Here is a 13,511-nt window from a genome sequence, read left to right as displayed (position 1 = left end):
CCCCGGCTCGGCGCTCCCTCCCCCCAACGATCAATTACCAGCCACCCCTCTGCCAGGCGCGGCCGGGGCTGGCGCGGCCGCAGCGGCCCGGATCACTTCTGCATGACAATTGATGGGAGGGCGGGCGCAAGGCGGCGGCGGGGGGGGGGCGGCCACGGTGTCCGTTTTCTCACCATGGTGATTAGGCATTCCGGGGGCCGTGGGATGGGAGGAGGCAGCCACCGACCGAACAGCGGCGCGGAGGAGCGAGGGCAGGGGACGAGAGCCGGAGCCAGAGCGAGCCCAGGCGGCCCGGCGCAGCGAGCGGCGCACGGAGCCCAGCCGAGCTGAGCCAAACCAGGCCAGATGGCTCTGCAGCCATCAGGGACCGCTCCCGTCCAGCCCGGCCCCACTTTAGCTGTGCAAACATTTCTTTATCCCAACAAGACAATTAAACCCAGCAGCATGAAAAGGGAGTCTCCATGACTGTGTTGGGAGTGAACAACCAGAAACAACTACACATACCACAGGCAGGAGAGCTTGCCCACCGCCCCCTTCCACCACACACACATGGAGAGGGGAGAAGGGGAGGGAAAAAAGGCTGTGTGTGGGGGGGGGGGCCCGGGAGGCACCTTCCCCCCAGCAGTTGAATCCAGCTTAGATCTGGGCAGTCAGGGGGACTCATCTAATTCCCCCCCCCCAGTCTCTGGTGATTTGCTGGCCATTCATACTGGTCATCTGGCTCCAGCAGCAGCAATCCAATAGTGGGGCCATGTGACCTGGGAACTGTCCCAAACATCCTCCCCCTTCCCAAGTCTAGACCAATGTCCTTGCTCACCATGCTCCCAGTACCCTTGGAAAGTATCCCCCCCCCTCCCAGCAACCCTATGTTGTCTTCAGCTGGCCCTCATTTCAGGCAGCCTTAGTTTAGATGGGCTTAGCTGATTCCTGGGCCATAGGGTCTTCAGTGACATATGCCTTTATAAAGACACATCTCAGAGTGCAAAATACCATCTCCTACTCAGGGCTTTGGGGACCTGAGAATGGCTTTTCAAATACATCAAAGATGAGAGCAAAGCAAAACATCCAGGAGCTGCTGGGAGCCATCCGATTTCCCGATTACCTGAGCACAGGGAAGGACCCAGGAAAGAGGGCCAAACAAGGCCCAGTGCCTAGCGCTGCGGTGAGCTAGAGGACAAGGCCAGACACAGCTCAGCAAGGGCGGTTCTGAGCCCTCTGGGTGAGGAGGCGAGCATGCATGCTAGCCCACGCCAGTTTGGGCTCAGTAGGTACACAGGCAGGCTGGCCAAAGGTGGTGTTGCCCAGACAGGAGTTTGGGTACAGGACTGTCTAAAAAAATTGGGTTTCCATCAGGAAACACACATGACTGGAAACAGAGTACTGAGGGGATAATAAGTGTATGGATTCTAGCACAAGGCAGCAGACAGTACTTACCTTCCCTTTTGTGATAAAGTTTCCTTAATAAGGAATGTTTATTTTAAAGGCCCTGGGAAGCATTTCTGTAGACACTTCATATGTAAGACACAACATGGACTATTTGTAATTGGTCCATAAATTCTAGCATCATTTCCCTGGACAAGGAGCCTTGGGGGACTGTTCAGGGAGTGACAATAAACAGGAGTTACCTCTGTCCCCTTCCTGGGGAATTATGCATCCTCCATGAATAGCTTCACACAAAACACTTCTTCTCCCATTTTCCAGGGCAAATAAGTCAGTCCTGTAGAGCAAAAGCTTCCTTGTTCCACAGAGTACAACACCTACCTCAGGATCACCTGTGGTGCTAGGTGGATGGACAGGCAAGCAAACTGGAATCATCTACTAGGAAAGAGAATACCCAGATAGCTATACTTCTGACTTCAAAAGTGCATATTTAATCACCAAAGAAAACCTGCCTCTCTGCACCCAGATTTTAGGAATGAACATGTGTGCATTTTACCATGTCTGCAGGCCCCCTTTTCAAAGGCATGTGGACATATCTGCATATGGATACAGTATGCAAGCAGGGGGTGGCTGCAACAGTAAAAACCTGTCAGTGTTTCCATTATAAAACTGATTTTTTTTCAATGACCTACAACTCAGTCATAAAACTTCTACTCTGAGTAAGGACACACCCCTCCCACTTTAAACCCTGGGCTCCACCCCACCCCCCAACCAACAAAACTCTAAGGCTAAGTGCTTCTTTAGAAGTTTTACTATCATATTTAACTAAAACATGTTTTACATTGTATTTATAAGAAGAGAGCTGAAAAACCAGTCAAGTGTGTCAGAAATTAATTCTACATTTTAATAACCAAAAAAAAAACCCTAAAACATACTTGGTTCATTTTGGCAATCTGGGCAAAAGCACTGCATCCTATTTCTTGCCTCTTGAACATTTGCTCTCCTCTCTCCTCTCACCTCCCCACCCCCATCACTGCCCCATCTGCCCCTAAGCTCTCTCTCCCTTTGGAAGCAGTCTTGTATACTGTCACTCGATTATCTGAGAAATATTACTTATTTCAAAACGGTTCTGTAGGGAGGACCTGAAAGGCATCTAGTGGGAATAATCAGGCCTTCTAACGGCCCTTAAATATGTATTTACATAAAACAGACCATAAATATTCCAACACACGTCGGCATATGACAGGAGCCAAGAAAGCTGCTGCCGACTTTGTCATAGTGCTTCTCCAGCCCTTCCTGGCAGAAAATGTTTCTGCCTTCCAAAACCTCAGAACCAAAAGCACAAATCTTGCCCAGTCTTACCCTGTGTAGGCTGCTACACCACCTAAGACGAGGGAAAGAGAAAGAAGCACAAATCCAAGGCTACCCACAGGGTGACAGGCTCCCACTTCACTTGGCACCTTTGTTTCTGGTTAAAGATTAGCCACAAATGCAACTCTGACTACTAATGTGGATATGTAGAGACATCCTATACTCCCAGACCCTCCTACAGCTTTAATATCTGTGGACAAGAAAAAGAAGAACACAAAATACCCCAGAAGGGAAGAATATTTTAAACAAATAAAAGGGAAAAGGACTCCAATTTATATGACCATTTGAAATAAAGAAGTTTCCCCCACCCTTCTGATCAGAATCCCATTAATTTCAAGGTCAGAATTCCATTTCACTTTGGGAGACAGACTCATTTAATTTTTCTCCACCCAGGCGTATTCCTGTGTGAGGGATCCATCTCCATGGGGGATGGCACCACCACACAATGCAAACCAGGCAAACAGAAGAGTTATGGCTTTGACACTCGAAGGGGAATGGATATTCACATCTATGAGTTCCGAGTTGACTAACAAGCTTCTGCCTGCTCTGGGAGTCTGATACGGGTTTGGACTAAAAAGATAGCAAAATGGAGATGCTGCTGGATCTGGTAGGCGGGAAGAAAGGAATCTCCATCTCCAGATGTTACTTTGTAGACTAATTAGCTTCCAGAGAATTTCATTTTCAACTTGTACTTGGAGGAAAAAGGAGCAGAGTGAGTCATACTCCAACCCAGAGGTCAGTTTACAGCTAGGTTTGATCATTTGCCCATCACTCAACAAATGAAAATAAAATAAAATGAAACAAGAACAACAACAAATAGACAACGCAATGCCAACACCTGTCCAGGAAGAAGCAGGATCCAAGTCTGCAGAGAGTGAAAAGGTGACAGAGGAGCCAGAGTGGAAGTGCCCAGAGCCACACTAGCAGTTGTCCGTCAGACAGCAGCCTTCTCCCTTAAGTGGGGAGGTCTCTGGCTTACAGACGCTGACATAAAAGACACACTTGCAACATATTTCAAAACCAAAGAGCGATGGATTTACAAGGCAGGTTGATTTTATGATGACTTTTATTGAAAAGGTACGCTGGGTTTAGGCAGATGCCTTTTAGCGCAGGAAAGTTAACACAGTGCCTAATTCAAGGAGACAGCCTGAGGAAGCAGTGCCGACAGGGGAGAGAGCTACAATGTCTCTATTACTCTCCTCGGCATCATAAAGAGAAGAGAAAAAAAATGGTATTCGTGTTGGTGGTTATTGAGAGGATAGGAGCCCAAAAAAGAAAATAGAGAAGAGGAGAAAGCAAACCTCAGATGTAGTTTTCTTAGGAAAATAAAAGAGAACAAATCTTAGAACAAAGGGTTGGTAGGAAAACACCCACAGTTCATAAATTCTCACCAGCCTTGAAGAAAACTGCTCTGTCTACCCACAGCCCAAAAGCTCCAAAACACAATTATTTTCTGATTATATCAGAGCAGAAGATTGCAGGGTTCAGTACTCCTAGTCTACAAGTTTCAAACAAAGGTTTAGTTCCACTGATGAGTGAGCATAGCCAGAGCTCAACAAGGTACTTGAAGAGCATGAGAAAAGCCATTTCATAAGCAGGAATTAATAATAGTTGTGAACATCAACTATGGAGCAGTCCCACAGGCCCACCATGCTGAGTCCTAACAGTGAGCCTCAGGAAAAGTGTCCAGCAAACCTGTCAAATCCCAAGAGAAGTCAGCTTTCCAGCCTTGCAATCACAAGGAACACACAGCTGTTTGAAATGCTTTATGGTGATTGACGACACCTTTGTCCTTCTCTGAAAAACAGCCTGATGTGGATAAGGACTAAGTTGTGAGAATAAAAATCACGTGGTATCTGCTGGCTGTGATACAATGCAAAAACTATAATAATAATAACAACAGTAACAATAACAATAAAAAAATGATAGTAGTATATCATGAGCAGGGAAACATAATGAGGATAGCAACGAGAGAAGGAATGGACAAGTTTCCTCAGGCCTTCCCGAATTCCCTAGGAACCTATGCTTTTAAATGGAAAGATCTTCACTCTAGTGTACATATGGCACCCTCTTCCTTCCACAGTCCCCAGAGCAGGAGCCAGCCATGTCCAGAAGAGAAAAGACAGTGCTGAGGCCAACTTGCCTCTGGCTATCTTCAGGAAAACACTATCAGTACTCACTGATGAGAGACAAGTAAAGGTTAACCATCCACAGCTATGGCAAGGAAAGCAGGTGGCCCTTCCTGTCACAAGGCTGCCAACCTGTTGAATACTACTGCCAGGAGGACTTACTGGGGGGTGGGGAGGAGGAGTGAGGGAGGACTCCGTTCAAAGTACTTACATCTGTCATTCCGATCCTCTGGGCTGGATGAGGCTTCTCGGTCAGAAATGAGGCCAGAGACAGCAAAAATCTTCTTCCCCGTATCATCAACCTTAAGTGAACCGGGGGAGCTAGATGGCAACTGTGTCCCAAAGTCATATTCCTTGCCATCTGCATCTGAGAAGCGCAGGTGGGGAGACTCTGTGTCATGGCAGTTCTTGAGTCGCTTGGCAGGTGTAAAGGCTGACTGGTAGCTCTCCCGGTCCTCAGTGGATGCAAAGGGACGGAAGGCCCCCACACCACTATGATTCAGCATACTGATTGGGGTGCAATCTAGATTTGGGGGAGCAAACTGAGGGTGGAGGTGTAGTAAAGAAGGAGGGAAATCACGATTGGCAAAGGTGCCTGGCACCCCACCTTGCCGATGGTACATAGAGGCAAAGGTGTAGGAACCATTGGTAAAGGGAATATGCACATCCTTATCTACTGACACAGGTACACCAAAGGGTCGAGGCTGCTGACAAGGGATGGAAGCATCTCGACTGGCCTCGGCTGTGGATGCCAGGACCATCAGTGCTGGCGAGGCCAGAGGGTTGGGAAGGTAGGATGAGTTCTCCATTTTGAAGGCTGCCCGGTGTAAGTCCATTGGAGTCTCTTTTGATGGTCAGCGTCAGACAAGAAGCAGTCTTCCCTGGAAAGGAGTAAGGGTGGCACCTTGGATCTGGGCGGGGAATATTACTGAGGAATCATGTCCTGTGGAAACAGCAAAGAGGGGAAAAAAAGAGGGAGGAATGTCAGGGGAAGGAAAAAAAAGGGAAACCCCAAGTGATTGAAACCCATCTTTCTGGCTTACAGATGCTTGGGCAAGAGATACCACAGGCTTTAGGAGCCAGTGGGCAGCAGCAGCAGACCATTTTCATTCAGGAAAATCAATAGACAACTTACTGTGATGTACGCGTAGCTGACTTTGGTCCCTACACGTTCCGGGTGAAATGCGTCTGAGCCCAGCAAAGGAAAAAAAATCATAAAACCTCCAAATACAATATTCCCTGAGCAAATGAGCTTTGGAAAGCCAAGTCACACAGTAGATTGGTGGGGGGGGGGATCTATATTTTCACCTACATATACTACTCATGTGCAGGCCTGATGTTCAGAGGCCAGGTTCTATCTATCAGAGTCTTCATATTTGCATCTTCTCTTCATCTCCCAGAACAATGCCCCAATATTGGGGGGAAATGCCTATATCACACACATTGTGACCAGGAACATCTGTACATGTTAGTTGATACAAATTGTACGTGCGGCTAAATCACTCACATTGACACATACATCTTCATGTATCATCTGAGACTGTTTCCAGAAAGGAGTGCTATGTGAACAAACAGCAGCACAACCCTGCAATCACACAGGCTTTCTATTTCACTTTTCTGAGAAGGAACAAAACCATCATCAATAAGATCCTGGACACCTCTGACAATATTTAAAAACATAATAGGTATCTTTGGCTCTCTAGAAGCATCTGTCTTCCAGAGGCCGCAAAGAATGGATTGGCAATTTTAGTTACTAATGCACTCTGTCTTAAGTAGATTTGTAAACAGCCTTGGATTTGCCATTAACATTTAGAGCAAAATGTTAACAAAATTTCTGACTTATTTTGGTCTGCTTATTGGCCCAGTCAAAGCTGATGTCCAATAAAAGCCCCAGAACAAACTGGAGTTCCGAGAGACTTCTTTCAGCTTCCCTTGTAAATTTAAGTTGTACATTCTCATAGCCACTGATTTGGTTTCAAAATTTATACTGACTGGGGGTGGGGTGGGGGAGGGCTATATATCAAAAGCCAGAATATAAGATGAATACTAAGACTTACTAGCTTCAAATCAATCCACTCAACAGAAACTGAGTGAAACTCAAAGTGTAACTAAAAATCACCATCGGCTACAAAAGATAACCTTTAGATCGAAAGTCATATCAGAAATAAGTGACCCCCTCCCTTTAAAAACCCACCTCCTTAATGGAATATCTTTGGTATTCCCTCAAACAGAGAATCCTGCAGATGAGTCCTTCAGGCTTAATGCAGTACGAGAGAGTATTTCCTTCTCCCATCCTGTAGCAGACGTGTCAATGACTGTTATTAATTGGGAAGATGAGTGGACACCATCAGACTGCTTCCTCATTTGGCTTCTTTCCTTATAGACATCATTGCTAAATTACCAGATTATGTATCTCACATTAACGGATTTTCCTCTCTTCCAAATTTTAAATAACTTTCCTGTCAAGTTATAGCAGTGCAGGGAATGATCTGCCAAGGACAGCCAGTTAGCCTGACAAGTCTGGGAATCCTGTTCTTGGCTGTTTTCAAGTCAGATTAATGGTCGCACAACATGGATGTGCTGAAAGTGGGTCTAGGGCTATTCCAAAGGTTCTAAGAAGATCTTCATTGCAGAAATAAATAAGCACATGTCTACTGACAAGCCATAGCACATGAGGCCAGCAGGAAGAAAAGACAGACACTGAGGGTGAGTGGAGGAATGTTTCTTCCCAAAATGATCCCTTCCCCCTCCTCAGGATTCACATTCTCTTACTTCCTAGATTACTTCATTATGTTAAATAAGTTTCATAAATTAATAATCTGGAGACAGCACTGGACACTCCAACAGAACATGGTAATCACTCAAACCTGTTTATTCATTTGAAAACTTCATTATACTGAAAATAAATCAAAAAAAATTTCCCCTAGGCCAGGTTTCTTTTACTCTACTGTTGTGGGTGTTGGGTGGTCCTGATGGGGGAGGAGGAGTGTTTCTATCTTTTTCCTTTTCTTTCTCCCCTCCTCACATTAACAACTTGTATAGATGAGGCTTCAGCAGACCACAGTCATTATGAAAATCTATAGTTAATACACTCCCAATGTCAAAATGTCATGGGTTTAAACACAGAACCCAAAATAAGAAAACTAACTGACCCTCTTAATTAAAAAAATATGGATTGTAAGATAATCAGTTTGATGGAGTATTTGGGTGACTGTAAAGAACCGGGCAAAGGGAAAGTAAGTAACTGTTACTTTTTCTGCCTCTATGCTGATTTTTTTTAATTTAGCACTTCGTGCAAATCCAGATTAAAATAACTCCAGCTATTGATCCAAGCAGTGGAATTGACATTAATTTTAGTTCACTTCTCACTTTGCAAAGGGATCAATAGGAAGTAATAACAGCTGACATGCCCGCTGAAAGGAGGAGAAAGAAGGGCTGAAGACAGAAATCGAAAAGCAACCAAATAAATCATCAGCTACTTTTCCACGGCATCAGACAAACTCCAAACAGATTGCAAAAAGTCTTTGTTGAATTAACTAAACAAGGAGGAGGGATCAATCCACGAAGCTAAATAAATTGTCTGGCAGGCAGCGAGGTTGGACAGAGGGACCAACTAATATTGAGTTTTGAAAATTTCAAATCCTTGACGTGATGGGTTAGGTTCAGTTCTGTAGGAGGGAGTTTGTTTGTTTCTTAAATCACACACCTGACCCCGGTTTTCAAGTGATTACAAGACGCCAGCTAACTGAATAATTAGTGAGACTACTAATTGCGTGGTTAAACATGCCAGACCCAAGACAAATGAAACGAAGGAGCCCTTTGGATGGTGGACATGTCTGAATCCAGGCTTGAGGCGCCGCGGTCCGCCCTGGGCAGTGCAAACTAGACACTTTTTCGCGCAAAAAAGAAAAAAAATTTAAAAATTAAAAAAAATCCCAAACCCAGAGAGAAAGAGAAAAAGAAAAAAAATCCCCAGGGAGCGGGGCCATCTCCCACTCCTGTCCAGAGCCTGGGCCTCCTTTACCCGCACCGGGGGTCGTGGTGGAAGGAAGCGCTGTTGTCGCCGAAGCAGCTGCTGCTTGCGGTGGGGAGGCGAAACCCATTTGCAAATGACTGCCACAAAGCAAGCTGCAAAGGGCTCTTTCCCCGAGCGGAGCTCAGGGCGTCCACCAAACGACGTCTCTGCTGCCAATTAAAATGCACACACCACCCTCCCCTGCTTATTACAACAGGTGACATTTTTGTGGGCTCTGAACCGTTTCCAAAAAGCCAAGACTTAAAATAATAGAACAAATTAAACGATATTTTTCCTTTGCATAAACTAACTTTTAAAAAAATTAACAAGCAACTTAAAAAAGCAAAGGACAATGGAAATGAGGCTAGCATAGCGGGGCGATTGTGAAGAAAGGAGAAAAGAATTTTATTTATTTTTATTTTTATTTTTTTTTAGCTCACAGACTTCACTTGAAGAAAATGACCCCCCCCCCGCGTCCCACCAAATGCCTTGAGAAACATTGCCCTAACAGAAATGTTACCACTTCAGCCAGAGCTTCGAGAACACAAGGAGAATACGGCTCAAGCTAGGGCCGACCCATGGGGTTCGGACCCGGCGGGGTATCCGTCCCACATTTGGACTGGGACCCGGGTCCTGCTTGGCCAAGGAGTGTGGAACCGCACCCGCCACGGCCAGGCAGATCCGAAAACTCGGGGCTGCAGGCTGAGCAATCGGGTGCAGAATTCAGCCCAAGGAAGAGTCTCAATTCAGAAATAATAATAATAGTAACAACAACAACAACTCCTTTAAGGCAAACAGAGGAAGGCAACACCTACACCAACTTGGGGGTCCACGCTGAGCCGAGCCCACCTTTCCCTTGGCCTGACCTCTCTTCCTCTCTCCAGTTCTCCGTGGCCTGTGCACAAAGAATACTTTAAATCCCAACAACCTCTGCCCAACAAAATTTGCTTTAACTTTGGGGGAACCCAGGCGCCAGTCGAGGAAGAAACGACAAGCACGAGGGGCCGGGGTCTGTAGCCCCGCCTGGCCTCGAGGTAGGGGGTTCAAAACAGCCTGCCTTCGACCAAAGTCCAAGGACTTGGAGCCCCGAACAGCTCCGCCCTGTGGGTCATCGGGACCCCCCCCATCCTCGAGCGCCACCGCCCCGGGCTCCCCCACTCCGCTCTCCAGCGAATGCAGGCGAGCGCTGGGCTGCGGGGCCCTCGCGGCGTCCGGAGGGTGGGTCCGGGGCGCGGGAGGGAGGGCTGCGCCGTCCGCGCGGCCGCCACCTGGCCGCTGCACTCGGCGCCGTGTGCAGAACAGGTGTGTGATTTCCCCACTCGCTCCGAGCCGGGGCTCCGAGTCTGGCCCCGACCCCGCCGATCACCAGCGTGGGTCACCAGCGTCCGTCCGTGGTGGCCGCCCTGGTCCTCCGACTTCCCCACAACGCCCCGAAGCCCAGTTAAAAAACAAAAACGACAACAACTCAAGCCACTTTTAACCGGGGTCCCTGCCAGCCTGGAGGGATCCGAACTGAAGACGCCCGCAGCGCTTTGCCTCCGCGCTCCCTTTCAGCCTTTACCCCCTTGGCTCGTTTTCCCTTTGCGGGAAGAGCACAAGGGAGAGCGAAAAGGCAGGCCGGACGAGGCGGCACAGAGCCCCCGTCCACTGCTGCCCCCAGTGTAAACCACTGCTCCGCACGCGCTGCCCACCCTTCTTTATTTTTCCTTTTTCTCCCCATGGCCTCTCTGAGCTGGGTTCGGAGCGGAGGCTGAACGCAAACCGTGGCTGCAGGGCATCGTGGGCAGCGAGGGTAGTTTTCCCTCTCGGCTGCTCCGAGGACAGGGAGGAGAGAGCAAGCAGGGGACCTCGGACGACCCAGGCCGGCCCGGCAAGCCAGACTGGGCTGCGCCCCATCCGGATGGCCCCGGCCCTAGGCAACCCCGCGGTCCGACGCACGTCCTGCTCAGGGCCCAGGCCCCGGGCCTCGGCTGAAGCCGCAATCAGGACCCCCAGAAAGCAGCTCGTTCTTAGTAGGAAGCGAGAGCATTTCCTCTACCTTCCAGCACCCGGAGCCTCCCCCTTTTCCCCCCTCCCCTCTATATCTCGGGACTCCTGCGTGCCCTCGGGGGTCACCCAGGTCTTGAGCTCTTGCAGGGGTTCCGGGAGTGCGGGGACGAACCGGGGCATTACCCTCCGATGGCCTCACCACCGTGGGCGGCCTCGCCCGGGGGGCCATACGGAAGCTCTCCGCCCAAGTTTGTTGTGCCCTGAAAGAAAAGGCTTTTTCTTACAACGCACAAAGGCGAAACGCCCAGGCCGAGCCCTGAAAAGCCCAGAGTTGGGGAGAGGGGACGGGGCGGGGGGGGGGGCGTAGGCTCCGGAGCGCGGCGGCGGGGCCAGGCTCCGGGCAGCGAAGGTCGATCTGCCCGGGCTGAGAAGCGCAGCGGCGGCCCTAGTACTCCGCCGAGCAGCCAGCGTGCTCGCTGAAAAGTTTTGTTCTCAAGTCGGGAGAAGAGACATTGTTACTCTGTGTAAGGCTGGATTCATATTAAAAAAAAAAACACACCAAAAAACAAAAAGGTCAGCGCGCCGAGTCTATAAGATCATCTTCCAGCCTCGATCCTCACGGTCGCTGCGAGGATGACGACCCTCCCACCCCAACTCTGGAGAGACCCCCCACGGATCTCGGATCCGTCGGCTCTCGGACTAGACCGGTCCAAGCCCAGAGGAGCTCCGAGGTTACTCGTTCCATTTTCGTCTGGTTTACCTCCGAAGCAGCCACCTGCCTCCTTCCAGCCAGCGGCGGATTCCCCCACCCCACCCACCCCCTCCTCCCCACACCCGCCCCATTAGGAGAAAAAAAGTAAACCGACTCTCCGGGGACCCCAGGTCTCTCCTCAGGTACCCCAACCAGACTGGCAGCGTGTTGGGTAGGGGCAGCTGGGGTCGTTTCTCCCTGGATCTCCTCTTTTCTACCCCGCCCCGAAGCCTCTGGCTGCCCCACGGAGTACCACCCAGCCGGAAATCACCGCGGGATACACGAGGGAGCCGGGCCGGAGGGCACACTCGCGATTGACCCAAACAAAGTGGGGATGGGGTTTATTTAAAGACGGAGAAAATGAGTCCTGCTCCCTTCTCTTGGCTGTCCCCTCAGCCGCCCTCCCTACTTGTTCAATTCCCGCGTCTGGTCCCTCCCCCTTGCACCCCCCCTCCCCAACCCCAAATAAAACACATTAAGGAAAACTCAAGACGGGAAAGTTTGAGCGAGGCAGCAGCGCACGGAGCGCACCGGGCACCCGACGCCTGGAGGTTCCAACGCTTGGCTCTGATCTAAGACGCGCCAGTGCGGGTCCCCGTCCCTGGCCCTGGAGTGAGGAGCCGCCCGAATCCCTCGGAGACGGACCTGGAAAGTTAGCCAGGTTCCCGAGCCACCCAGCCACCCTCGCACCCACCCCTCTGGTGTACGCGCACACACACATCCACACCCCTTTCTGATCTCCATACTTGCCGTGGAAATTCCTGGGGAGAACGGTCACACTTTTCAGGACACAGAGGGAAGAAGGCGGGGAGGGTGGTGCATGAAAAGTCGCGGGTGCGCAGAGCCGGCGGCGGCAGAGGTGGCGGCGGTGGCGGCGGCAGAGGCGGCAGCGGTAGCAGCAGGCGGCTGGCCCCGGGTTTGTGCTCGCGAGCTGCCTGGGATTGCATGTACAGATCAAGAGACTCTGTTGGTGTGAGAGAAGGAGCAGTGCTGCCTCTCAGCGCTGGCTCTAATCAGTGAATGAGCCTCCACTCTCCCAGGGACTCGGAGGCGCGCGCGCGCACGCACACACACACACACACACACACACACACACACACACGGGCGCACACACATTCTCTCACACTCACACACATACAGGCACTCTGAGCACTGAATACATTAGGGCACTAAGGGACTCTGGGAAATGGAGTCCAGACAGACCCAGGGCAGTCCTGAAGAACAGACCTGCTGGCCCTCACAAAAGGGTTTGAAAGTCTTGAGGTAACCAGACACAGTGGTAACTACTGGGAATGATTGCTTTTGTTTACATCTCCTCTCTCCTCCAGGCTGGTCTCAATGAATGTTTGATGGCCGTTCTTCTTTCTTGAACCAAAAGTAACCGAGAGTAAATGGATAAATCTTTATGCCTGACACCCAGCCTAAATAGGCATCCTTCAGTCTATGTGCGTTCTTTGTATCTAAAATTTTAGATGAACAGTTCTTTAAAGATATGGTATGTTGGGCCAATCAGAATTCTGTTTATGACTAATTCTGCTCCATAAGTCACAGGATTAAGATTGTGTATTTAGGAACTTCTGATCACCAAATCCTGGCTTCCTCATAAACCCAGCCTTTTCCCAGAAAGATCTTAGTGTTTAGTTCTTAGAATGCTTCTCTGGGTCTTTGCCTATAACAATAAAATTATAAATGAAGATGAATGAAAATTTAGAGGGAGTGGAGAGGGCCTGGGTTAACACTAGATTTACCAGTGATTTTTTTCACTGGTGTTGATGATCTTTATATTTCTTTAGCTTCACATCATTTAACTCATGAAGTACAGAGAGGTGAATAGGGGACTCTGAAAGGGATTAACATTCATATATATATATATATA

The 13,511-nt window shown here is 49.3% G+C and overlaps 1 protein-coding gene across 1 annotated transcript in view; it reads right to left on the bottom strand.

Moving 5' to 3' along the window:
• Window positions 1–5,716, bottom strand: part of Rnf220 (ring finger protein 220) — a 230,974-nt gene extending 225,258 nt beyond the window's left edge. The window contains exon 1 of the mRNA XM_013016930.1: window positions 5,092–5,716. Within this exon, the coding sequence (XP_012872384.1) occupies window positions 5,092–5,716 (625 nt within the window). The remainder of the gene's footprint in view (window positions 1–5,091) is intronic.
• Between the last annotated feature and the right edge of the window lie 7,795 nt (window positions 5,717–13,511).

The sequence above is a fragment of the Dipodomys ordii genome, unplaced genomic scaffold (assembly GCF_000151885.1).
Source record: "Dipodomys ordii isolate 6190 unplaced genomic scaffold, Dord_2.0 Scaffold33, whole genome shotgun sequence".
NCBI lineage: Eukaryota > Metazoa > Chordata > Mammalia > Rodentia > Heteromyidae > Dipodomys > Dipodomys ordii.
Note: the sequence above shows the minus strand (reverse complement) of the source record. Positions and strands in the feature narration are given on the sequence as shown.